The sequence below is a fragment of the Hyperolius riggenbachi genome, chromosome 12 (genome assembly GCF_040937935.1).
Source record: "Hyperolius riggenbachi isolate aHypRig1 chromosome 12, aHypRig1.pri, whole genome shotgun sequence".
NCBI lineage: Eukaryota > Metazoa > Chordata > Amphibia > Anura > Hyperoliidae > Hyperolius > Hyperolius riggenbachi.
The window spans coordinates 188477028-188504773 of NC_090657.1; the positions used below are offsets into that span (position 1 = coordinate 188477028).

At 46.5% G+C, this 27746-nt stretch overlaps 1 protein-coding gene across 3 annotated transcripts; it reads left to right on the forward strand.

Annotated features, from left to right (window-relative positions):
* The first annotated feature begins 268 nt into the window (after window positions 1–268).
* Window positions 269–27746, forward strand: RAE1 (ribonucleic acid export 1). Of its 3 annotated transcripts, none has more exons than XM_068262272.1 (13): window positions 269–375; window positions 6304–6400; window positions 6481–6585; window positions 10572–10664; window positions 11805–11891; window positions 12966–13052; window positions 14464–14535; window positions 14934–15041; window positions 15734–15840; window positions 19260–19335; window positions 22100–22294; window positions 24823–24908; window positions 27227–27746. In XM_068262272.1, coding segments are annotated over exons 2-13 (1107 nt in total). In that variant the 5' UTR covers window positions 269–375; window positions 6304–6310; the 3' UTR covers window positions 27228–27746. The 3 variants fall into 3 exon arrangements, with proteins under 3 accessions (XP_068118373.1, XP_068118375.1, XP_068118374.1); XM_068262273.1 differs by lacking the exon at window positions 269–375 and adding an exon at window positions 421–442; XM_068262274.1 differs by lacking the exon at window positions 27227–27746 and having other exon boundaries at window positions 24823–24909.

Genomic DNA, 27746 nt, shown 5'->3' on the forward strand with positions numbered 1-27746 from the left:
TGCTAGGCACTGTACATACCCATGTCTATCTCATTATGCCACATGTCAGTTGTGGTATCCTTTAAATTATAACACTGTGCTGTCCCTGCAGGGCTGGATACGGCCGAAGGTGGCGCTGTGGCGCAGTGCTGTCCCTGCAGGGTTGGAAATGGCCGGAGGAGGCGCTGTGCTGTCCCTGCAGGGCTGGATGCGGCCGGAGGAGGCACTGTGGCGCTGTGCTGTCCCTGCAGGGCTGGATGCGGCCGGAGGTGTCGCTGTGGTGCTGTCGCTGTGGCGCATGCGGATGTGCAGGGCGACGTTCTGATGACGTAGGAGTCGCTCTGGTCGCGTGGAGCGCGGGAGGTGTTGGACCGGTGACAGCCGGGAGAGGAGCGGGTAAGGGGGCGGGGGAGCGTGCTCTGCACACACATTACAGCGGTGTGACTGGTCGACCTCATATCTGGTGAACTGCAGCTGCCAGCATTCATTCATTCACTCACTCATCACTATACTGATGTATGACTGGGCAGCTCCTCTATCACATGCCGGTGTTCGGCCTTCCATTATACCCTACACTGCTTCCCCTTCTACCCCCAGCCTGTGCAGAGCCAGAGGAGCTTGCACTCTAATATACAGCCCTCTACTAGAGAAGCTGATACTCCAATATACAGCGATGTACCAGAGGAGCTGACACTCCAGTGTACAGCCCTGTACCTCAGGAGCTGATACTCCAATATATAGCCCTCTACTGGAAGAGCTGACGCTCTAAAATACAGCCCTGTACCAGAGGAGCTTACACTCCAGTGTACCGCCCTGGACCAGAGGAGCTGACACTCCAATATACAGCCCTTTATCACAGGAGCTGGCACTCCAATGTACAGCCCTGTACCAGAGGAGCTGAGCCTGCAATATACAGCCCTGTACCAGAGGGAGTACATTTGAAATCGGCGCCAGTAGACTTGGGCGCAGGTTACAGCGGTATATGGCTGATCCTGCTTCTGCACAAGTCCGTGCCGATTTAATTACTATTCCCCCTCCAGGCCGCCATGGATAGTGGGGGAATGAAATAATTCAGCTTCCAGCGATTGCTGGAGGCCGAATTATTATGTTTTTAAGCAACCTCGGCTCAGTCTTCTGACGGAGCCGACGTTACTCTCTGAGCGCTGCAATAGGAATGATTCCTATTGTAGTCTATGGAGGCGCCGGCTGCGCCCAAATCTAGCAGCGCTGAAAAGCACTGCTCCGACCAGAGGAGCTGACACTCCAGTGTACAGCCCTGTACCAGAGGAGCTGACTCTCCAATGTGCAGCAGTGTACTGGATGAGCTGACACTCTAATGTACAGCCCTGTACCAGAGGAACTGACACTCCAATGTAAAGCCCTGTACCAGAGGAGCTGATACTCCAATGTGCAGCACTGTACTAGAGGAGCTGACACTCCCAATATATAGCCCTGTACCAGAGGAGTTGAGTCTGCAATATACAGCCCTGTACCAGAGGAGCGGACACTCCCAATATGCAGGGATGTAACAGAGGAGCTGAGCCTGACACTCCAGTATACATCCTTGTACCATAGGAGTTGACACTCCAGAATACAGCCTTGCACCAGAGGAGCTGACACTCCAATGTACAGCCCTGTACCACAGGAGCTGACACGCCAATATACAGCCCTGTACCAGAGGAGCTGATGTTCCAATATATAGTGCTGTACTAGAGGAGTTGACACTAATGTGCAGCTGTGTACCAGAGGAGCTGAAACACCAATATGCAACCCTGTACCAGATGAGCTGACACTCTAATGTACTGCCCAGTAAACCCTGAGCCATCCACATCAGTCTTTACAGTGGAGCTGAAACTCTGTTATAGAACAAAGCATTTGCCCTGTAAAATGTGGGTGTAGTTGTCTAAGGCTGGGTCCACACTAGACACAGTTGCAGGACGGACACTGCAGTCCAGATCCGGGGAAGATTAGGGGAAGTACCCACCGTACTGCAAACTGATGAAAGTGCATCAGTTTTGCATCAGTTTCCGTTCAGTTTTTCCCTGACAGAAAACGTCTCTATCATTACGAAGGAGTGGGAGGATTTTTTGGGGCCAATCAGAAAGCTCATGCTATCCGTTTTCACATCCGTTTTTTGCCTGTGGAGCTGGAGATGCGTTTTCTCATTGCTTTTCACTACCCCTGCGTGTATCCGTGGTCCTGATCCGTTGCGTGAAAATGCAGCAGGTCCGGACCTTCCGTTCAGGTTTTGAAAACGGGTCCCAGCAAACGCAGACGGATCCGTTTTTTACTTAGGTGAGGCTGGCTGCTATTTTAAACATTAGTATCCGGGACTCCGTTTTTCATCAGGTTTGAAAAACGCAGCCACGGATACGTTTCCGGACCTAGTGTGGACCAGCTCTTACTTTAAAGTGGAGCTGCAGTGAAAATATCATAATGAATAAAATTGCTTATTTGTTACAATATTATTTTATAGATTATTTAGTCAGTGTAAATCTTTCCTCTCCCTGATTTTACATTCTGAAACATATCCTTGGTGGTGACAGCTTTAGTTCTGCCAGGGGATCTCTGCGGAATGTTCGTTACTGAGAGTTCTATGCACAGGCAGAGATATTGCCTGCTTGGCAGTTGAAAAAAGCTGTTATTTCCCACAATGCAACGAGGATCACAGACAGCAAACTGTCAGGGCCATGGTTATGGCATCACACCACACTGGGGGAGGGGTTTCACCACAACAGCCATACAAACCATCCGTATGATCTATTTGAGAAAAGGAAAAGATTTCCTGTGGGAAAGGTGTTGTCAGCTACTGATTGGGATGAAGTTGAATCCTGGGTTAAAGTTTCTCTTTAAAGAAAACCTGTAACTTTAAAAACCTACCCTGGAGGGTACTCAACTCAGGTGGGGGAAGCCTCCGGATCCTATTGAGGCTTCCCCAGTCGTTCTCGGTCCCACGGTGGCGACGATAAAGCTCCCCGAACAGCGGGGATGTAAATATTTGCCTTCCCGGCTCCAGCGCAGGTGCAGTCTCTGCTCTCAGCCTCAGAGATAGGCGGAAATAGCCGATCTCTTTCGGGCCGCTCTACTGCACAGGTGCAAGTCTCCTGTGCAGTAGAGCGGACCTGACGGAGATCGGCTATTTTCGCCTCTCTCCATGCAGAGATCCGCAACAGCGCCCCCGCTGGAGCCAGGAAAGGTAAATAAATCGGCGCTTGTCGAGGGAGGATTCCGGGACACTTCGGGGGAGCCAGCGCTGGACTGCCTGCAGCTACAGGACCCTGAGGCTACCCCCTCCTGAGGCGAGTACCCCCAGGGGAACTTTTTTTGTTACAGGTTCTCTTTTATATCGCTGATTATACAATAACTGCAATATCCAGTCATTGGAAATTCATTAAACAATTTTTAAATATTTTTCTTTTATAAAAAGTGTTTTGCAGTTATTTAAAAGTGTTATGAAGGGAAGCATTGCCATCGTGTACTTAGTACAACTTATAGAATGTAAAACCACATAAGGTCATGGCTGTATATACATTGTGTGACCAAAAAATGAGACACTCTCTAATAACGAGTTGGTCCACCTTTATCTTTATCACAGCCAATATTTTTCTTGGCATGAACTCCACAACATGCTGATACCGTTGCTGAGGAATGTTGGCCCATGCTGTCATAATGGCAGCTCTATGTTGGGTCAGATTGGATGGTGGCATTGCCAAGCTTTGAAGTGATGTTTCAACTTTGTTCCACAAATGCTTAATAGGATTGAAGTCAGGGTGCACACACTGATGAAGCTTGCAAGGGGACAGGTGTAACGCGCAGGTGGGCGGGGTTGAGTTCCATTCTGCCTAGGAGTTCTCCTATTGGCTACAGCCTGTGAAGGACTGAAATAGTACAGGGTGGAGAGTAGCTTCCTGGTGTGCAAGAGAAGTATCCGGGTTAAGCACGCTGTATGTGACCACTGGAAGCAGATGTTCCAGTTTACAACATGTGCCAGAAGAATCTGAGGCTTTATGCAGGTCGCTATGCCCCCAGTCTAGGGTGGGAAGGTGCCGCTCGGCCATAGATGGTGGTGAGATTATGCTCATATTAACATCCACAGTCTGCAAGCACTACTGTATATACATCAGTAAGCACATCAAAGCACACTGGGCTGCAGCTTTCTCTTGTCCCCTCTCTCTGAAGATGCAGGCAACTCTTGGTACCACTACCAGAGCGGGTGAATGTGGAATGCATGTGCAGTGTGGATGTGTGGGAGCACTCCAACATTTAGGCAGTATATTTCTTGATTTTAAATGGTTGATCTGTTTGTTTTTTGTACCAATAAAGCCCTATCACAATTTGCATATACTGTACAAAGTGTAATTATGCTGCATACTACCACTGACGAGGTGACGTCGCTCCCTTGGAATTGAGGTTGTAGGTACCTTTAATGTGTAGAGGTTAAGATAGGCAGAATACTTATATATTTGTGACAGGGGACTGAGCTGGCCATAGAATCAGAATAAACTCTGATTGATGTTCCTCAAACCAATTTAAGACCAATCGAGTACGGTGGCAATGGCCCTCGAAGGGCTTCTTCCTATTTTTCTGTGATACAAAGGCACTTTTGATGGTCTCCTGCTGCTAAAGCCCATCCTTTGCAAAGAACGTCTTGTGCAGTGTTATATGCTTTGTGATGCACCTGCATTGAATTTAGCTGTAATTTGTTGTGTTGTACTTCTGTTGCTGCATGCGTGCTACTCGCCTTTCACCTCTCTCATTCACCAGCCTTTTTCAATCAGAATAGTCCTTATCACTTGAAGACTCTTCTTTGCCACTCTTTAAGCACCCGCGATACTGTTAGGCGAGAACATCTTAAAAGACTTGTCGTTTCAGAGATGCTAGCACCAGCTCTTCTTGCACCCACTGTCATCCCTCATTCAAAGTCACTTAAAGAGTAACTGTTAGCTCCCAAAGTGAAATTTAAATCTCTACAGCAATGTTTTATTTAGTATTAAAGTGATCCAAAAATCCAATGCAGAACTTAAAAATCAATATAATTTTGTTACTATGTAGCCTTTTGCCCAAGCTAATGACGCAAAGCCGCATATCTGATACTGATGAGCATGCAGAGCATGCCTATGTCTGCCCGACCCCCCCCTCTCCCCCCCAGGACCAGGTGCCGATCTATTCGCACCACAAACAGCTGACCGCTCTGACAGGGAGAGAGAGCGGCAGCACTCTCAGCGCAGCCACGCAGAGCAGCCGCCGCCGAGTCACATGTGAGACATGTGAGAGAGATGCACGGTGGCGGCTGCTCTGCCGTGGCTGCGCTGGAAGTGCTGCCGCTCTCTCTCCCTGTCAGAGCGGTCAGCTGTTTGTGGTGCGAATAGACCGGCACCTGGTCCTGGGGGGGAGAGGGGCGTCGGGCAGACATAGGCATGCTCTGCATGCTCATCAGTATCTGATATGCGGCTTTGCGTCATTAGCTTGGGCAAAAGGCTACATAGTAACAAAATTATATTGATTTTTAAGTTCTGCATTGGATTTTTGGATCACTTTAATACTAAATAAAACATTGCTGTAGAGATTTAAATTTCACTTTGGGGGCTAACAGTTACTCTTTAAAGGAACATTGAACAGGTGATAAAAACAAAATGTACACTTTCATGGGGCTTCCTCCAGCCCACCGTAGGCCGTGAGGTCCTTCTGGCTTATTCCTTGGTCCTGGTTACAAGATGACTTCGGCCTGAAGTCGTCAGGTCTGCTTCCCGCTTCTGTGTATAGCGCCATTACGCCAGCCATGCGTCATCACGTCGGCTGGAGTGAGAGTCCTGCTGGTGTGTGGTTCAATCTTAGAGAACTGCACATGCACAGGAGTCTCACGCCAGCCGGCGTAATCACACTATACACGAACCTGTAGCCGAAGTCGTACTGTAACTGGAGCTGGGACCAGGGTAGGAGCCAGGAGGACGTTGGGGGATCTCGCGGCCTACGGTGGGCTGGAGGAAGCCCCAGGTAAGTGTAAATTTAGTTTTTATCACTTGCTCAGGGTCCCTTTAAATATTTCGTCTTCCCCATTTTGACATTAACTTCCGTGATAACTGCATCATCCGAAGCTGAGCATTCCTTATGTAAGCAACTATGTGCTGTTACGTCACTGCGTCAGTGTTGGACTGGTTTACTTTCGAATAAGGAATGTCTCGTTTTTGGCCACTCGGTATAGTTCCCAGTGGCCAGTGCTCTGGTCGACTTATACAAGGGTTCCAATTTAAAACTGAATATTATTATTTATTGGATTTATATATTGTCTTTAGTGATGGTTTTGCGTCTTCTCCCCGCTTTCAGGTCCAACATGAGTCTATTTGGCACAGCTGGGGGTTTTGGTGCTGGAGGGACCAGTATGTTTGGCAGCACGACCGCAGATAACCACAACCCTATGAAGGTGAGTGTTCCTGTAGATGAGACATTGCTGATGACAGCTGGTTGGCTGCTCCATTCATCATCACTGACTTGTCTCCTCAGGACATAGAGGTCAGTTCTCCGCCAGATGACAGCATCGCGTGCCTTTCCTTCAGCCCGCCCACCTTGCCGGGGAACTTCCTGATCGCAGGCTCCTGGGCTAATGACGTGAGTACCGCCCGTGTGACACCTGGGGGACCTGCTGTCAGATTGTGTGTACTGCAGTTATTAATGTAATTCCTGTATAGCCAGGCAGGCGAGTGGCTCCTCTCCTGATCCGTAATAGAAGATAGGTGATTAAGTGATGCACAATTTTACATCTTAACTACCCAAAATGATCATTCATAACGGTCTCCTGACTGAGCATGAGTACAGGTGTGCCCAATGTAAACCCCATAACTTTCAGCAATCTCTGCTATTGTAGTACCCTCTGCAGCTCACAGCAGGTTGTGTCCCACTCATCAGAACAGGCTTTTTATCCTTCCTCCCCTCCATGGGACAGAACAGGCTGCTCCTCCTCCCCTCTCCATAGGACAGAACAGGCTGCTCCTCCTCCCCTCTCCATAGGACAGAACAGGCTGCTCCTCCTCCCCTCTCCATAGTACAGAACAGGCTGCTCCTCCTCCCCTCTCCATAGTACAGAACAGGCTGCTCATCCTCCCCTCTCTATAGTACAGAACAGGCTGCTCCTCCTCCCCTTTCCATAGTACCGTATATACTGCTCCTCCCCTCTCCATAGGACAGAACAGGCTGCTGCTCCTCCTCCTCTCTCCATAGCACAGAATCAGTGTTCTCCCCAGAAATTTTTCCAGCCGGGTGGCATGAAAAAGTAGCCGGGTGGGGCAAGATGAGAGAATGCAGGGCCGGTGCTCCTGTGAGCAACTCTGCTTACAGCATAGGAGGAGGTGAGCCGATGACAGTCGGGTGGTCACCAAAACTAGCCGGGTGGAGCACCCGGCTAAAAGAGCCTGGGGAGAACACTGAGAACAGGCTGCCCCTCCTCCCCTCTCCATAGGACAGAACAGGCTGCCCCTCCTCCCCTCTCCATAGGACAGAACAAGCTGCTCCTCCTCCCCTCTCCATAGTACCGTATATACTGCTCCTCCCCTCTCCATAGGACAGAACAGGCTGCTCCTCCTCCCCTCTCCATAGGACAGAACAGGCTGCTCTTCCTCCCCTCTCCATAGGACAGAACAGGCTGCCCCTCCTCCCCTCTCCATAGGACAGAACAGGCTGCCCCTCCTCCCCTCTCCATGGGACAGAACAAGCTGCTCCTCCTCCCCTCTCCATAGTACCGTATATACTGCTCCTCCCCTCTCCATAGGACAGAACAGGCTGCTCTTCCTCCCCTCTCCATAGGACAGAACAGGCTGCCCCTCCTGCCCTCTCCATAGGACAGAACAGGCTGCCCCTCCTGCCCTCTCCATAGTACCGTATATACTGCTCCTCCCCTCTCCATAGGACAGAACAGGCTGCTGCTCCTCCCCTCTCCATAGGACAGAACAGGCTGCTGCTCCTCCCCTCTCCATAGGACAGAACTGGCTGCTGCTCCTCCCCTCTCCATAGTACAGAACAAGCTGCTCCTCCTCCCCTCTCCATAGGACAGAACAGGCTGCTGCTCCTCCCCTCTCCATAGGACAAAACAGGCTGCTGCTCCTCCCCTCACCATAGGACAGAACAGGCTGCTCATCCTCCTCTCTCCATAGGACAGAACAGGCTGCTGCTCCTCCCCTCTCCATAGGACAGAACAGGCTACTCATCCTCCTCCTCTCTCCATAGGACAGAACAGGCTGCTCCTCCTCCCCTCTCCATAGGACAGAACAGGCTCCTCCTCCCCTCTCCATAGGACAGAACAGGCTGCTCCTCCTCCCCTCTCCATAGGACAGAACAGGCTCCTCCTCCCCTCTCCATAGGACGGAACAGGCTGCTCCTCCCCTCTCCATAGGACAGAACAGGCTGCCCCTCCTCCCCTCTCCATAGGACAGAACAGGCTGCCCCTCCTCCCCTCTTTATAGTACAGAACAAGCTGCTCCTCCTCCCCTCTCCATAGTACTGTATATACTGCTCCTCCCCTCTCCATAGGACAGAACAGGCTGCTGCTCCTCCCCTCACCATAGGACAGAACAGGCTGCTCATCCTCCTCTCTCCATAGGACAGAACAGGCTGCTGCTCCTCCTCTCTCCATAGTACAGAACAGGCTGCTCCTCCTCCCCTCTCCATAGTACAGAACAGGCTGCTCCTCCTCCTCTCTCCATAAGACAGAACAGACTCCTCCTCCCTTCTGTGACGTTCTTTAGCACAGCTAGTTAATACCCACTGCTTATTTCCATGTGGCCTCTGTAACTGTGGGATATTCTCTATGCACTGCACCCTGTCACTGCTTCTGCAGTATCCTGAAGTGTAGAGACTCACAGCAGTAACTATAAATCGGCAATATTAAACAAGTTTAGCTGCCCCCTCTGCAAGTTTTATCACAGCCATATCCTATCTCTCACGTAATCTCTAGCAATCCACACCGCCAGCCATAGAACTCCTCTCGCCCTTCTCATCCCCCTGTGGCAGCTCACGTAGCCTGAGTGGTCCTTGGGTACGTGGCTCTGGATACCGACACACTTTCAGCCTAACTATCACTTTGGCTAGAAAAAGCTATGTTTTTGTGCAGGGCTGTGGAGTCGGAGCAATTTGGGGTGCCTGGAGTCGGGAAAAAATGCACCGACTCCAACTCCTAATGAATTTAAACTGTAATTAAAATAGAAAATATGATAAAATGTTTTATTTCTCAGATAAGTCATCATAAATAATTTATATATTCAGTAATAGCTGTGCTTAGTCCACAAAAATGAAATAAACCAATCAAAATTAGTTTGTTGTGGTGTTTCAATAAAGCAGTCCCCGTATTGATTGTGACTGTATATATGATGTGTACTCAGGAATCTCTTATATATACTAAATAACATCTATGCTGTAAGAATAAAGCCTGATGTGTAGCCGTGTCACTAATATAGATGGTCAATGAGATGGAAATAATTCTGCACTGATGCTGATTTATGCAAATGTATGCACTCCCTTTGCTCATGAAATCAAATAATTTGATATGTAGTTAAAATTTGGTTTGGTGACTAAAAGTTAAAGGGTACCTGAGACAGATGAAAAGTGTTATACATACCTGGGGCTTCCTCCAGCCCCCTTCAGGGCAATCAGTCCCTCGCTGTCCTCCTCCGCCACCTGGATCTTCTGCTACGAGTCCCGGTAATTCAGCCAGTCAGCGCAGTCCGGCCACATGCCGCTCCTACAGCCAGGAGCATTCTGCACCTGCGCAATAGTGCTGCGCAGGTGTAGTACTCTCCAGGCGGCGGAGTGTGTTCATGCGCACTACGCCAGACTGGCTCAAGTACCTGGACTCATAGCAGAAGATCCAGGTGGCGGAGGAGGACAGCAAAAGACTGATTAGCCTGAAGGGGGCTGGAGGAAGCCCCAGGTATGTATAAAACTTTAATTTCATCTGTCTCAGGTTTTCTTTGTTACACAGTAGTACTATACTCTACATATGCACTCTCCACAGAGCTGCAGGGAATCCACTGAGAATGTTGTGCACATTGAACACAGAGGTGTTGTCTGTCACCCATAAACCTGGTTCAGATTGTGCATGAAGAATGTGTAATAGAGGAAGAATCTCCTTATTCCCCTGCAGAGTACCTGCACATCACTCTTACATGTACCCACAGTCATATTGCCTAGGGCCTGATCCATGTTCAGATTGTACATGAAAAATGTAATGGAGGAAGAATCTCCTCATTCCCCTGCAGAGTACCTGCACATCATTCTTACATGTAGCCATAGTTACTTTGCCTAGGGCCTGATAGATGTTCTTTGTTCTGGTCTGTACCTTTTACAAGTACTCTTACCAAGGACTAGTTTTAGTCTAAAGGAAATAAATATGGCAGTCTACATATCCTTCTCACTTCAGTTGTCTTGTAAAATTCCTAAGCGTTGGCAGTTAAGAGACGAATTTCACGTTACATACTTTCATTCAACAAGCTTGTAATATGCAAATTAGAGGAATCCTAAGCTGAGGAGTCGGAGTCGGTGGATTTTTATATCGACTCCACAGCTCTGTTTTTGTGACTTAAGTTGCTTTGTGTCTCCTTGTGCAGGTGCGGTGCTGGGAGGTGCAGGACAACGGTCAGACCATCCCGAAGGCCCAACAGATGCACACAGGACCGGTACTCGATGTCTGCTGGAGTGACGTATGTATCGCACTGACTCCAGTACCTCTATGTTCTGTGCACCGCCTGTGTCACATTCTGCCTTTCTCTGCAGTCCTTATGTATATAAATACTACTTTAAAGCGGACCCAAACCAAACATTTTCTTAATTCAAAATATTTAGTTGCACCACTCTGACACATACAAAGATAAATACACTCCTTCAAGCCTATGAGCATTTCAGTGCATGCTTTTCACCCTACTCTTTTCATAACTAGGCTTATACTGGGGGAAGCCATTAGCAATTCCTCCATTGCCAGACACCTCCTACTCCACTAGTTTGCCGGATTCTGTCCCGGCAATATGAAAGGAAGGGGGGTTCCTCCAATAAATGTAAAATATTTTATATTTGTCATCGTGCAGCTGAAAAAAGGCTGCTATTTATTATTATAGTTTAGAAAATAGATTTTATTTCTGAAATCTTGTATTTTTAATTTGGGTCCACTTTAAAGGAAAAGCAAAGTTGAAAATAAATTGATGAGATATACAATTGTATCTATCCTCCTCCTCCTGAAATGGCTTTTTTAGATATCCCACAGTTTATTTGGTTTTTAAATCTACTTTTTAAGCTTTTGCGGTTTTTAAGCTTTTGCTGTTTCAGGAACTTTACTGAAAGATAGTAGGAGGGAAGAAATTGCAAAGCAAAAAATTAAAAAGCAAATGATCAAGAAATGATTTTTATTTGCCGTGTAATTGGTACATGTTGTTTGATCCACCATGAGCCTGCAGGTCCGCATCTTTACTGCTTGCAGGCATGAAAAAAAGGCAGACATGACCATCTGCCCTTATCTGTACAATACATTTACAAACACACAGGAAGATGCTGCTTGCATGGCAGTTGGAAACAGCCATTATCCCCCATGATGTATCAAGGTTCAGGGACAATATACTGGGTTGGCCATAGCTCTGACATCACACTGTGGGTGGGGTTTCATCACAATATCCGATCATACAGACGCCCTGAAGATTTAGTGGAGAAAAGGTAAAGATTTATCGTTGGAGAGGGGATGTCGGCTATTGATTGGAATGAAGTTCAATCCTAAGTTAAAGTTCCTCTCTCTTATAAGGTATTAGCATTTCTAAGTATCTATTATCTCTGTTTTCAATCTCCCCTGCCTGCAGGATGGCAGCAAAGTGTTTACAGCGTCATGTGACAAAATCGCCAAAATGTGGGACCTGAACAGCAACCAATCCATACAGATCGCACAGGTACGTTCCCGATTCCGAGTGCCACCTATTCATGAGGGGGTGATGATTTCTATACATTTTCATTCATGTAGCATTCTTTTTTTTTTTTTTTTTTTTATTTGTTTTGGAACTCCAGCCCACAAGGGTCAAGGTCCTCACATATTTTTGCCAAATCCACTGTATTTTTTGGACTGTAAGACTCACTTTTTCTATCCTAAAAGTTCTGGGAAAAGTCACTGCATCTTATAGTCCAAATGCAGGAAGTTCCTGACTTATGAACGCCTGCCAATACAAACCTCTAACTCAGCACAATGTCGGGGACTCCCTGTACTGTGCCCATGCAGAGGAGGACATGGGGGACACAAAGGGGCATAGAGGAGGGCACAAGGAGGACAGAGGTTGACACAGTAGGACACATGTGGGACAGGAAAAGACACAGGGAGACGAGGTACAAGGGGGCATGAGGTACAAAGGGGGCATAATCCACAACATGCCCCTTCATCATGGATGCACCAGGTTTCGTATATATTTTTTCCCTGGTTTTGTCCTCTAAATCTGTACTGTTTCTAATTCCTGATTCATGGAAGCAGACATATTGTTTACAGCCTGAGCTTTCAAATGGGCTTATCTGCCGTGGCTGTCATAGGCAGTCATGTGACACGGGGAGAGATCAGATTGCAACTTTGTGACACAAATGAGGGGGAATTAGACAGGCTAAACTCTAAATACATGCAGGGTGCATATCTCTCTGTTTTCCTTTTGTCCTGTGCAAAGCGATCAGGTCCACTTTAAGTGAGCTGCTTAAACAAATGTAGGTAATAAAGTTGTTTGCTGTGCAAAACTTCAGCCCACTGTGTCTACTCTGAGTCAAGCCAGTCCTAGAGAGTTGCTAAGCCCCACCCTTACCTGCAGTTCAGTAGCCAATAGTGATACTTGCGTTGTGTTTCTGGACGACATGCCCCGTAGAGTCCCGGGTCTTCCTTCTGTAAAGTGACACCATTAGAGACCTGTGGTGCTCAGAGAATGCTGTGCCCTGAGTCCAGGCTGTGTACACTGATGATTATGCCTCTCACATTGCTTATCATATTATTTCAGCACGACGCACCAATAAAAACTGTACACTGGATTAAAGCTCCAAACTACAGCTGTATCATGACGGGGAGCTGGGACAAAACCCTAAAGGTAAATATGTTACCATAGTGTCTGCTCTGCGTATGCTGTACAGTGTATAGCTATGTCTGGCTAACTGTTGTTCACTGTCAAGATGATGGCTTTGTCCTATCAGAAACACTCAGAGGTATCCAGCAGCTGCTGGAGAGCTATGTAGAGGGCACACTTCTCTTATGTCAGACTGGCTCCGACTGACGGAAGTGACAGGACCCGGTACCGAAGCTGCAGAAGGCTGAGGGCGTTGGCGTGGGAGCGTATGGGGCTGGAGGAAGCCCCAGATATGTATAAATCTTTTTATTTATACGAGCTCTGAGTCCCTTTAAGCTCAGCTTTTTCTGCAGCTCATAAGCATCTCCGAGCTATTGAGCATTGCAGCCATGCTCGCTCACGCACCAGAGCATGGCCGTGCCCTTCTAGAGGGTCCCGGCGTCCAACGGTGGTTTTCAGGCTGATGTAGGAAGATTGGTGCATCAAAAGGTTTCTGACTTCTCTGTTAACATCCCTGGTGGTATTACTTCCGGATTTTATGATCAAAAAGTGGTGACATTTTTAGATTCTAAAAGCAGGGGGAAAAAAAATCATACTGCAGAGAGATCTGCAGCCCAGCCCATTACTCACCTACCCTGGGATCCAGCACTGCAATTCTCCCTCCGTCCACCGGGTGGCACTGTTCTCCTATAGTGAGGTTGCCTGCTGTCCTCATTACCACGGACAGTGACCTCACCAGAATGGCTGCCAGTGTCTGGATCCTAGGGCAGGTGAATTACAAACGCACAGCGGCTCTGCCTATACCCCCCAGTGGCTACTCCAAGTCAGGCTTGGGGTTACCACTCTGAGCTGCGGCTTTCCAGCCCGAGCCTGTCTTGGAGTTACCGCTAAGGAGGTTAACTCAGAGGTTTGCGTTAAAGATTTTCCAACTCGCAATTGCCGAGGTGTAAGCAGCTGCCTTTAGGGAATATCTGCACTAATAACAGACTGTGAGGGTGGTCAGTAAGATGCTAATTATGCGATTGACAACAAAAGTCTGCTGTGTGTGCGTAATGGTTAATTTGCATATATTCAGCAGTGTTGCACTGGGAGACATCTCAAGCTCACTCCAACCTGAATTATCGCAAATTCTTTCTGTTTTAGGAAAGCAAACTTTTGTTTTTCTTAACTTTACAAGGTTATAACCTGTGGCTTTCAGAGAGGTTTGTTAGCAGACCCCCCAGCACAGAGGTATACCTGCTTTCCGTATCCTCTGTCTCCCCCGCACCCGCTGTCATTCTTTCCCGCTGGTAATTGCTGCTCTCCGCTGTCACCGGACTGGTAAATGCCGCACTTGCCCGCCTCTGCGTCCCTAACGTAAGCGCTTAGCAGAATTATCCTTTATGCTGTTTATTTCTGGAGGGAACTGACCTTTCTGTGCTTTTTTCTGTTGTAGTTCTGGGACACGCGCTCCGCCAATCCTTTAATGACCCTGCAGCTGCCTGAGCGCTGTTACTGCGCAGATGTGGTGAGTAATTGTCCAGCGGGGTCTCCGCCTGCACGATTAATGTGCGTGGAAATAGGCGCTGGGTGGGCGAGACACACAGATGATCACGCAGAGACCGACAATGCCTAGCTATACAAAGTTTACGTAATTGTTTACAATCGCGGACGTAAATTGGGCATAGCTGGGATTTAAATGTGGAGGCGTCCGTGGAGCGTACAAGACCGCTGAGGCCAGGTGTGAGTCACATGACAGCCCAGCGTACCGTTTCATTGTCAAGCTGTCCGCATCGCCGCGGCACCTGTTTACTGGTTGTTATGGGGACATTTTCCTTTCCTGTTTTTTTTTTTTTTTTTTTTACAAATTATTGGAAATATGACGCAGTTGTTACACTTTAGTGTTTGTCTCTGGTGCCTTCTCAGGTCTATCCTATGGCAGCCGTAGCCACCGCGGAGAGGGGCCTAATAGTATACCAACTGGAAAACCAGCCCTCGGAGTTCCGGAGGATCGAATCGCCGTTAAAGCACCAGGTAACGTCACCTTAAAACGAAGATGAACTCTAGCACAGCACACAATGAAAAGTCTTCCTCATGTTTTTGCTGAAGAAATCCACTGCTCTGTGTTTCTGTGTTCACTCTACCCAGATCGAAGTGTCTAATTACCGTAGTTATTATCAGAAGCTGTGAATAGACTGCAAGCGCATCTCTCCCCATACTGTGAACACAGACGCTTAACCCCTTCAGTGCTCCCTGCAAAGTGAAATCAGATTTTAAACGTCCATTTTTTTTTATTATTTCTGTACAGCAATATTACTGTAGCTTCTCGCATCAACCCCTATGAGTGAATTGCTAAATTAATAATTTTAAAGATTGCATTGTCTGTGGCCACATCATGGTCTTGGTTCAGCCTCAGATTCCTTATCCACTGGCCGCGATCTAATCTTCAGGTCGGAACAGACCTAGTTTTCCCATGCTTTGTAAATTGTAGAGGCACCATCTATTCTCGTTATCGCAGTGTTCCGTTCCCACTGCGGTGCTTATAACAATCACATGAAAAATCACACTGCATCGCTCAGATAGCTGCGTTTGGACAATAGATGCAAACCCTGATCAGACCGCAGCGCATTTGCCATCAGGATCTAAATTTATAAAAGAAAACTTCTCTCAAAGTGATTTTTAAACTTACTTTTTTTTGGTAAGTCTGACCGACTCTTCTCTTACAGCACCGGTGTGTCGCCATATTTAAGGACAAGCAGAACAAACCAACTGGCTTTGCCTTGGGCAGCATTGAGGGCCGAGTCGCCATCCATTATATCAATCCCCCCAATCCGTAAGTAACTTCCAGAGATGTGCATTGTGGGTAATCTGTTGCAGTGGCTGGATGGTGTACTGGGTAAGGGCTCTGTGTCACAGGAGACCAGGGTTCAAATCTCAGCTCTTCCTGTTTAGTAAGCCGGCACCTATTCAGTGAGGAGACTTGCACACAGGAAAAAGAAAAGGAGACCGAGAGCCCAATATGGTGTTGTATGTTTGTAAGTCACAAATAAACACAGTATATGACTTAGGGCAGTTATACTCGCAGGAGTGGGTTACCATAAAGGCAACCACTGTATAGGCGGGTGGGGAGATTATGACCCGACCCCACTTGGGTTTAAGAAGTCGCTCTCTTTAGACAGAAAAAAGGGGTAACGCCCCTCCACCTGGGGTGGACTAGACTGTGGTGTAGAAACTTGAACAGAGGCGCCAAAAAGAACAATTGTCTGTCCACTACCCCCTCTTACAAACGGTTTTAACACTGTTTTACCCTATTTTGAAGGCTTTGTTCAAGCTTCTACACTATTCAGTGAGGAGACCTTGGGCAAGACTCCCTAACACTGCTACTGCCAATAGAGCGCACCCTAGTGCCTGCAATTACGGAGCTGTGAGTCCACCAAGAGAAAAGCGCAATATAAAAGTTCTGTGTCTTGTAATCTGCACCCCGGGGGAATCTCGCCAATCTCTAATCTTTTGCTCTCTCAGTTCCTCGTGGAATATGACGTGCATACAGTCAGATTTACAGACCAGCTTCCTTTCACCCACTCTGTCCAAGACTTCTTCCGTGCTGCACCTTTTTTACAAATCACAACCCAAATAGGCCTAAGCAACCCCAGGGAGCAGGGACACAGTCGCTGGAGCCGTTGCTTAGTAGGGATGGTGCAATGCACTGGCCAAACAGAAAGACCACACAAAAATATGAATAATCTCGCCTTTCACTGTGGCAGAGACTAAAATGTTTCCGGGCAAGCAGGCTGGGTCCCTTTCAGTACACTGGGGCTGGGCGTCTACCTGGATCCCTGTTGTCATCTGTGTTTGGTGTGGCCTCATGGAGATCTACAAACCGCCCCGTGTATTGCCAAGTTGTGAGCGTGCGTTGTCTAAAGTTTACTGTCTTCTCAGCATTTCAGCGATTGGATCTTGCTTTATTTAGCTACATCCAGCGAGTCTCCAGTGGCGTCTTTCATCCTATAGTCCACTGGCTCCTGGCCGGAGGATACATAATGAAAGACACCATTGGAGACCTAGGGGGACATTTATCAACAGTGTCTTAGACAAAATATTGGTAGGTTTTTAGAAATCTGTGCAGAACTGTCTCAGACATCTTAAAATAGTGCAGCTTCCTTCTTAAACTGTTATAGGAAGAGTTAAGGTTTCTCAGACAGTGTAGTATGTGAGGGAAATTGCTGTTTCTGAGCTAACCAATACATCTGCTCTATTGATACCAGCAGGCTCTAAAGAGGAATTCAGCAGAGTGGGAGGAGCACTTCACAAATCATGTCTAGTGTGCACTGCACAATCTGTAGAAGTGCTATTAAGTACTACTTAATCTGCGGCAGTTTAGGGATGGATTTGCACCTCTCATAACTGTAGTGCAGTTCTAGAAATTCTCTCAACTGCAGCTATTGAAGGATACCAGAGCTGAAATAAGCTAGAGAAATGGGGGAAGCAGGCACTGTGACATGACCATATACTGTGACCTACAGCGCACGCCCGTGGTTGGGATGTCATGTGCAGGGGTAGAAAGAAGAAAGGGGGGAGCGGTAGGCATCAGGTCAGGTCACAGCAGGGCAGTTTCTAGGCTAAATTGCACCCAGGGCAAAGGTGTAAAAATGCTAATCAGGAAGTAAAGAGTGTATAAGCGGCTATGCAGACTGATGAGACCAGCGGCAAGTGAGCGGCGTTTGGAGCAGGAAGGGAGATTAGTTGCTCATACAAGGCTTTCCACTAAGCTTACTCTGCAAAGAGAGGGGAGAGGGAGGGAGAAGTCGGGGCTCCCCTCCATGCAGCTGAATCAGATCTCGCACATGTGCGCCTGCGCCGCTTCCCTACAGTCCTCAGCAGCGATATCTGAGAAGCGGTAACAGGATAGGGCGTATCACCCAGCATCAATGATACCCGGTGTATAAGACGACCTCTGACTATTCAGAAGATTTTCAAGGGTTAAAAAGTAGTCTTATACGCTAGAATATACAGCATAGATAGATAGATACCGTATTTTCCGGATCATAAGACGCACTTTTTCTCCCCCAAAAGTGTGTGTGTGTGGGGGGGGGGGGGTACCTGCGTCTTATGGTCCATATGTAACTATTAGGGCCAGCGCCAGGAACCCACACATACACTGCGGTCAGATAGCTGATCCCTGCCGCCCACCGCACAATGCCACAGCGTATCACTCACTTTAATTGCAATTTCGATGTGGCCTCCTCCCATATTCCTGCTTCAGATGCCAGCCATTTTGGGTGCGCTATCCATCACGGCCGCTACAGCGGCCAGACACGCTGACCCCTGCCGTCACACTTCCACTTGGCCTGATGTTTCCGGGGTCAGGGTCGGCTGTCCTGTGCTTTTCCAACAAGTTTCCCCCTCCAGAGGGCTGGCTCACTCTTTCTGCACTGCCCCTATTGCGCTGTCAGTCATGGCCAAAAATGCTGATCCCTGCCGCCCATCGCAACAGCGGGATCGCTCACTCTATCTCCGGGCTTCTGCCTCCACATGTTCCTATGAGAAGCCACCAGCCAATCAGGTGGGAGCCGATGGTCCTGCGGCGGGAGCAGGCTCTGCCATTCTAGCCAATCACTGCACTCGCTGATCTCTGCGGACTTGCCTTCACAGAAGAAAAAAAATGGTGAAATATTGGAGGGTGGTGTTGCAGTTTTTTATATTTGGCATTGTTTGGATGGTCTTACAACGCAGAAACCACTGTATAAATCTAATAGTTTCTCTAACCCCTCAGTCCTTGTAGCCTCTTTATTAAAGCAGACCTGAACTCTTGCACACTACACAAGGAAAACAAAATGCACCGTGTGTTTTTAAGAGAGTTAAGCCTGTCTAATTCCTCCTCATCTGTGTATAATCACAAGTTGTAATCTGATCCCTCCCCCCCTCGTGTCACATGACTACCACAGCAGAGATGGCAGATTAGCTCATATGAAAGCACATGATGTCTGCTTCTATGAACGCATGAAGTAGACACAGAGCAGATTTATTGTAGGAGTTCTATAAGCAGCAACAAATGTTTTTCTTTAAAGGTTATTATGCTGCTGCTCACCTTTTAGAGCAGAGAGGAAATTCTGTGTTCAGATCTGCTTTATGAGAGCATTGAGTATTTGTATGAGTACTGCAGAGGGTCACTAGACTGATATCAAGTAAAAGAACTCGATGGACGTATGTCTTTTTTCAACCAAAATAACTATGTAACATTTTCTCTTCTAGAGCCAAAGACAACTTCACATTTAAATGCCACCGGTCGAACGGAACGAGCACAGCCGCCCCTCAAGACATCTACGCGGTACGCACGCTGTGTCCCGGAACCGTATTCTGATGCTATAAATAGCTCTGGTTATGTCAGGGATGGTCAGAGAATTTATATGCAAATCTCCCTGTCCCAGAATGCACAAGATATGCTATTATTGTTTTCATTGTGATCCTGCCTTGTCCTGTGGCAAATAGAGCTGTGCAGATGTACATCAGACCTGGTATTCTCAAGCTATCCTCTCTTAAAGAGAACCTGAACTGAAAGTATAAGACTTGCATACATGAAGAAATGAAAATGGTAGCGCATCTAACCAAGATGCACCTGACATTGCATAGGGCTAACTAGCCTCTTAAAGGCACAACTGTGCTCATAGCAGTTGAACAGGTGCATTAGAACTAATGCATCTCACAATACAAAGAATGGAAGCAAATCCATGCGTTACACATTATTAACTTATTGGGGGACCTTACCCTTGTCTTATTGAGAGAGACATCAGTTCAGTAGCAGGGACGGCTCGTGCAGCCTTCTCTCGGGGTCCCCACCCTATCCTACGTTTAAAATCACCCAGCAATATGGGAACATGCTTGCAGCATTGCCTTGGGAGCAGCCGGCCATATAAAGGGGAAAGTATAAGACTAATGGTGTGTACACACTTGAAAGATTAAATAAAGATCTTAGACCAATTTTACCCCCTTCCATGTAGTATGAGAGCCATACTCTACTCAGTCTATTCTATGGAGCTGAACTCCCCATCAGATAAAAATCTTTGCAAGATGCTGCACACAAAGATGCTGTACACATGCAACAGATCAGTATCTGCAAAAGATCCGTTCCTGCAAAATGCATTCATAGTCTATGATATCTGCAAATCATCATACACACCTTGTTTAACAGTCATTCATCTGCATATCTGACAATCATCTGCAGATCTGAAGATCCACCCTCGTGGATCTGATCTGCAGATTAATGTCTGTTAAACAAGGTGTGTATGAGATCTGCAGATATCATAGACTATGAATGTATTTTGCAGGAACTGATCTTTTGCAGATACTGATCTGTTGAATGTGTACAGCATCTTTGTGTGCAGCATCTTGCAAAGATTTTATCTGATGGGGAGTTCAGCTCAATAGAATAGACTGTGTAGAGTATGGCTCTCATACTACATGGAAGGGGGTAAAATTGGTCTGTGATCTTTCATTTTCAAAAGACTTTTATCCGATGTGTGTACCCACCTTAAGGAGTTGGAGTTGAAGCTATTTTGGGTACCTGGAGTTGGAGTCGATGGTTTCATAAACTGAGGAGTCGGAGTTCTACTGGCTCCACAGCCCTGGATTTTACAAGGGACAAGCATTGGCTACATAATCTATAAATGAATATTGTAAGAAAAAAATGCCCTGCCCCTTCTTCCCGCCCCCAAAAAAACAAAACGTTGGAGCTCTGCTACCTCCAGCCAAAAAATCCGGTGCTAGACACACACTCTGACCATGAAGTTGGACAGTACTGCTGCAGTTCACATAGGCGGTGTCACGGGTTAAACGTCACTCTGCATATCCGATATAACCCTTGCGTCCCTGTGCATAGCACAGCTCAGAAAAGTTATCTTTTCTATTAGTAGTGTTGCCAGGGGAACTCAGGTGCTTGTTGTGCTGCAGACCCCCTGCTTCACCAGTAGATGGTGCTGCAGGAATGGGGATCCATGTTGTTGAACTCACTTTGGAGATGTAATGTAAACAGTGAGTCCTTGTGGGTACTCAGGTTGGCTGACACAGTGTCTGCCCAGCAGCTGTGAGTTGTCAGATCAGACGTCTCGGGGGAAGGCAGGGGAACCGCTACCACAAAAAAATAAATACATAAAATGTAGAATGCATACGTATAAAATGTACATTTTTTTCAGCATAAAATGCTTTAAAAATTACTTTTTTCCTATATTACTGTGACAGTAGTGAAAATCTGACAGATTTACTAGATTTTGGACTAGGCCACCGCATAGGGGAGTCTGTTATTTCTGTATTTACAAAAGCACTTACTGAATGGCAGTAAGTCTAATTACCAAAATGGCATACAGACAAGTAGGGGGGCTAGCTGACTCCTTTCTATACATCCTGGTCCTATCCGGGGGGGGGGGAGTTTGTAAAAGATAAAGGTAACGCAATGAATCCCCTAGGAGGAGGTGAACTAGTCCAAAATCTGTCAGCTTCTTAAAACTTAGTATACCTAAGTGACAACAACATATGAAAAAAAATCTAGCTCATTTCTCTCAAATATACATCTTATATGTATGTATTTTACATTTTACATATTTTTTTTGCAATAGTGGTCCTTTTTTAGTACAAGCGATAATGTCATTATTGATGTAGCGGAGTGTTCTGTACATGCAGATAGGCACCCAGTATAACAAGTTAGAACTCTTTTCTCAAGAAAAACATGACAGATAAATCATACACAACCACTATCAGGAAATGGAGCTTACTTAGAACAGAAAGAAACATAGAGAATGCAGAAAATAACAATCCCATAAAGATCATCATTACATTTCACACACAGTGACATCTTGTGGTTGCTTTATTATACCGCAGTTTAATTCTGTTGATACTGACAACAAATTATAAGCATTGCACATATAGGTCTACTTTTCTACACCTTTTGGCCATTTGTCAGGCAGCCAGCGGATTTCATTTGCCAGCAGAGCTCGCACTTCCTGGGTCAGTAAATATTTGCACGGCACTAGTTAATGCTTATGCACCGCTTGATACTTATACATACACGGCTGTTCTCTATAAAATGCCTCCTCCCCCAGGTTAACGGCATCGCTTTTCACCCTGTCCATGGCACCCTGGCCACCGTAGGCTCAGACGGCCGCTTCAGCTTCTGGGACAAAGACGCCCGAACCAAACTGAAGACCTCAGAACAGCTGGACCAGCCCATCTCTGCCTGTTGCTTCAACCACAACGGGAATATCTTTGCTTACTCCTCCAGTTACGATTGGTCCAAGGTGAGAATGGCCAACAGTCCGGGCATTAGTCCCTACAAGTAAATCAGTGGCAAAGTACAATTCCTGTAGCGAAGGAGTAGTCTTCTACTGTTTTTGAGATGTCAAGGTATTCCTATTAACCCTGATTTGATTGGTTCATTTTCAAGCTGCATACATTTGAATACAAAATTTGCATAATCTTGCATCTCATCAACCATCACTAGCACAATGACATTCTTTAACCTCCTTGGCGGTTATCCCGAGCTAGGGGCGGGGCGGAAAACTGCAGCTAAGAGCGGTAATCCCGACCTCTGCACGGGGTAGCCGCAGGAGGCTGAATGCAGAGCAATGTGCGCAGCGGGAGCGTTTCTACATACCTCCCGGGGATCCTGACGTCGCCCGGCATTCTTCTTCCTCTCCTCCAGGGCTCTGCTTCCTGCTGGTGAGAGGACGACAGCCGGCAATTTCACTTTAAAGTTGCAGCGCCACCCGGAGGATGCAGGCATAACTGCAGCGCTGGAGCCAGGGAGGTGAGTGATTGCTGGACACCTGCAGATCTCCCTGGCAGCATGATTTTTCCCAGGTTTTGCACCGCTTTTAGACCCAAAAATCCTGAAAGAATCAGAACGCCAAGGGGGTTAATAGACGCTAATAGATCAATGCATTGGGATATGAACGTATGAGTTTGACTGGGCCACACCCCTTTAGCACGGGCCTCAGTACAGCTTGTTTAATGTCATTAAGTGATGAGTGCAATTTTGGCTGTGATTGAGCTGCAGAATAACTTAGTGTATGGTGGATATACAATCAGGGCCTCTGAATAAATATAAAAGATCTAATAAAAATCAGGGCCTCTGAATAAATATAAAAGATCTAATGAAAATAAATGTATGGTGTATGGCTACCTTAAAAGAAACCCAAGGTAAGAATCACATGGAGGCTGCCATATTTTTTTTTCCTTTTAATCAATACCAGTTGCCTGGCAGCCCTGCTGATCTTTCTGATCAGTAGGGTCTCAATCACACACCCAAAACAAGCATGCTGCCAATCCATTCAGATTTGTCAGACACCTGATCTGCTGAATGCTGGTTCAGGGTCTATGGCTTAAAGTATTAAAAGCAGTGGATCAGCAGGACAGCCTTGGAATGTGCATTATTTAAAAGGAAATAAACATGTCAGCCTCCATAATTCTCTCACCTCAGGTTCCCTTTAAGGATGTGTACACACCATGCAATTTGTCCTTTAGATCTGATTTGAGTAAGTGATCAGATCTATATTCAGATCTGACATCGAAAGAAAACTTGCAATTGCACATATGAATTTTTTTTTCAAATTTCACTCCTATTTCCAAGTGGGTATTGATGGAAAATGATTGTACGCATGGAACGATTAAGTATCAGACCTGCAGTCTCCTTCCCTGTGTAATGACTGGGTCAGTGCAGGCAACATAGAGACGCTGAGGTGCTTTGTCACATACTATAGGTGCAGACAACCGAGTAACCCCTAAGCCAATAGGAAAAAAAGTAAGAGGAGAATTCTGGGACGTCGTGAAAGCAAGTCAATACATTTCTGCTTTGGTTTTCAACAATTCCTTAAAGTGGACCTGAACTCTTGCACAGGACAGGAGGAGAACATAGAGAAATGCACCCTGTATGTGTTTAGAGAGTTTAGCCTGTCTAATTCCCACCTCATCTTTGACTAATCAGAATTGTAATTTGATCTCTCAGCTGTTTCGTGCATCGGCAGAGAAGCTAATTTGTAATCAGGGTGTTAACCCTTTGACTGCTTCCATGAAAGCAGGAAGTAGACACACTGCAGATTTATTGCAGGGTTTGGATCAGCTGTAACAAAGAAATGTTTTACTTTAAAGCAGCAGGGACAGCCATGCTATCTCAGGGAAAAAAAACACATATAAGTAGATAACTACTTGTTCTACTTACGTAACAGATGTATTGTACTGTCCATGTTTTGATTTCAGTGAATTTTATACAGTAAATAAAGAGAAAACTGTTCCAGGCATTTTCCATCTTTACTGCCGCTGATTGAAGCCAATCCTGATGTCATTTCTTCCCCTACTTTTTGTCTCCCAGAAGCTGCACTGTCCCCCAGCTTGCTTTGGAAACACGTGATCACAGCATAGATTATATTTCAGCAGCTTCTGCAAAAGGGGTGAGGTGTATTTCCCTTCTCAGCCTGTCACACTGAAATGCCCTCAGCCAATCAATGAGGAGCAGGAATGTTGGAGAGGTGATGACAAGCTTCCTTCTTGTCGGCAATGTACTAAATAGAGCCAGGCTGACTAAGATGAGATTTATTACAGCAGAAACATTTCTGATTAGATTGGAATGCTTGCAATGCAGGGAAAGGCTGCAGGCTGCATAATAAACACAGAGCAGTGGGTAAATGGAATTTGATTTTGTGGCTGACAATCCCGCTTTAAAGGTTATTTTGCTGTGGCTTATCTTGGAATCTATGGAAGAAGTTCTGAGTTCAGGTCCGATTTAATTTAGCGAATGTATTGTTTATATACAAGCCTTTCTCCCTTCCAGGGTCACGAGTTTTACAACCCCCAGAAAAAGAACTACATCTTCTTACGTAATGCAGCAGAAGAGCTGAAGCCTCGCAATAAGAAATAGTAAGTATCTGTAATGATATTATATACAGCAGAATCCCTTTATACCTGGCAAAGCATTTTACTATTCACACACTATGTCCGTTAGGACCTGACCTCAATGTACTAGAGGGGATTTTGGTTAATCACCTGGTCTGTAGGTAAGTATATGACCACATATGATTAAAAAATATAGAGAAGAAATAAAAAAATCATGAGATAAAGTGCAAATGACACAGCGATATTGGTGTGGGTATTGTCTCAAGAGCCCACTGTCTACATTAGACTAACCCCCCCCCCATGGTGATATGCCAGTATCTCTGATCAGCACACTCAGTGGGTGGGAGGTCTTTGCTGATCCCACCCAGTGTTGGGTCCACATGTAGGAGAGTGGGCACCCACCTGGGGTGTAGCTATTCCCGCCAACCAAATGTAGCAGATGGCAAGTTTATACCACTTGGTGAGAGTGCAGATTACAGGTGTATACACCAAATAGTAGCGGTTGAATGGTGATGCACCATAATTCATCTACATAGTAGTAATGCACCAAAGGTATCCTTCACAGAAGGTAATAGTATTGCTAGAGAGTAAGGAGGTTGAGGTTTGTATGTATATATATATATATATATATATATATATATAGTGTTTCCCTGGAAATTAGACACTGTCATATTCATTTTTGCTCCAGAAGATGTGCTAGGGCTTATTTTCAGAGGATGTCTTATTTTGGGGGGAAACACTGGTAGTTGTCCTATACAAAATGTATATACTGCATGCCATGCTGAAACACAAGCAGCATACACAGAGCTTGTGGTTTGCAGATATTGGCTCTCACTTACAAGAAATTCATTCTGCTGATCATGTGGGTGATGCTGGGAATAAACGGGTCGATAGATAATTTCCGACATGTCCAATCACCGTTCAATCGCCTTGCCGCTCGATTTCTCATTGAAGTGAATTGAAAAAAGATAAGAAAAACGAGCGGAAGAGAATCGAGTGGGCAAAACGATCGCCAGAATCGACCCGTATATTCCCAGCAGGAGAGTTTATTTCTTGCAGGCAGAGAACTGTCAGGCTCCCCAGAACTATGATAGAATAGGCTGTGTGTCCTGGGAAAAGGTGAAGTGCTGCTGATGCTTATCACGGCAGATCAGAAGGGCTGCCTCCAACAAAAACACAAATTGCCTGACACACTTATACAGGACTGTAGAACTCACATTATACTGCTGTCTGTATCCAGGCTTTGTATTGAGCGTGACTTGCTGATGTCATGTGGGCTGCTGCTAGGGCTTACATTCAGGGGATGTCTTATATTTCAAGCATGCTAGGATTTCCATCTAGGGCTTATTCTAGGGATGTCTTACTTTAGGGGAAACAGGGTATATATACACAGTGCTAGTGCTACATCCAACTAGAGCTAGCTTCACTCCATCATTAGAGCTTCGTCGGGAAAAACACATAATGTATGACAAATAATAACGATCCCCACCACAGAAAAAAAAAACAGCAATTGCTGCCCAAGTCAGAGCTGGAGTGCTTGCCATACAGCGCTCATTTTATATATTAAGTGCTTATCATTATTGGCCTCACCTGTATAGGACAGCCCCCATCATGAGGTATTGTTCATACATGTTCCCTTCCATAGTGGTACTCCAAGCAGCTGTTCTATGTCCTGTGTTTATGGACTGAGCGCTGCATGGGGAAGAACACACACAGGACTCCTGTAATCACTCATGGGAGAGGAAGTGACGTCATTATTTTCTTTCCCTGCGTCCTGCGCATCGCCTTTCCGAGCAAACCCGCCCATAGTGCTGGTCACTAGGTAACGCTGAACTCATTTGTTGTGTCAGCATGCAGACCAGTGGGCGGTGCTCGGAGACGTGTTCTACAAGATGACGTCAAAGTTACCTAGACCTCAGGGAAGGGGGCCACTAGACCCCAAGGAGCTGTATAGACGAGGTGGGGGACCACTAGACCCCAGGGAGCTGTATATGGGAGGAAGGACCACTAGACAGCAGGGAACTGTATGAGAAAGGGGATCACTAGACACCTGGGGACTGTATGGGGGAGGGAGGAGGGCCACTAGACACCAGGGAACTGTAAAAGGGGGGCAACTAGGCATTGAGAATGACCCGCAACTTGGTCCCAGTGTTCCGTTCAGCCCACTTTGTATTTGAGTTTGACACCCCTGCTTTAGACCATGGATGAAACAGTTTAATAAGACACTAAATACATTTAACATTGCTGACAAAACACATTTACTTTTGATCAAGTTATGTGACTGCCTGGAATTGGACTTTAAAACCTTTTTGCTTTAATTCCTTTCCTCCCCGCTAACCCAGGTGGAAACCAGAGTGCCAACGTTTAGCCCCCTATGAGCCTGTGCCGCTGTGGCTCCTCCCCTTCCTGCGCTGCTATGTCCATCGATCAGCCAGAAGCCGCCACGCCGGTGTCTGTGGGCGGGAATTGTCCAGTGGCCTGCGCACAGAGAAGACCAACTGCTTCCGGGGTTTTGCGAAACTTGTTATTTTTGTCTGTTCTGCGCTGCCTTTCTGGGGGACTCTGGGTAAATATGGAATGTGTGGACTCCGCATGCAGAAACGAGGATCTGCCTTAAACATGCCCATATAAATTGACAAACTTTTGCCATTTTTGCTACGTTTGAGCTTACTGTCATATTTTTTTTAGTTACGTGCCACAGCCTCACAAGGTTTGTAAAGTTGTGTTTTCTATATAGGTTTACATTGCCTCCCTGCGCTGCTCCCGATGTTCTGTCTATGAATTCCCATCATGCTCTCTGGAGGGCGGAGCCATGACCAGTTTGTTGTAATATAATTAAAACTTTCTCTAGAGTTTGTCAGA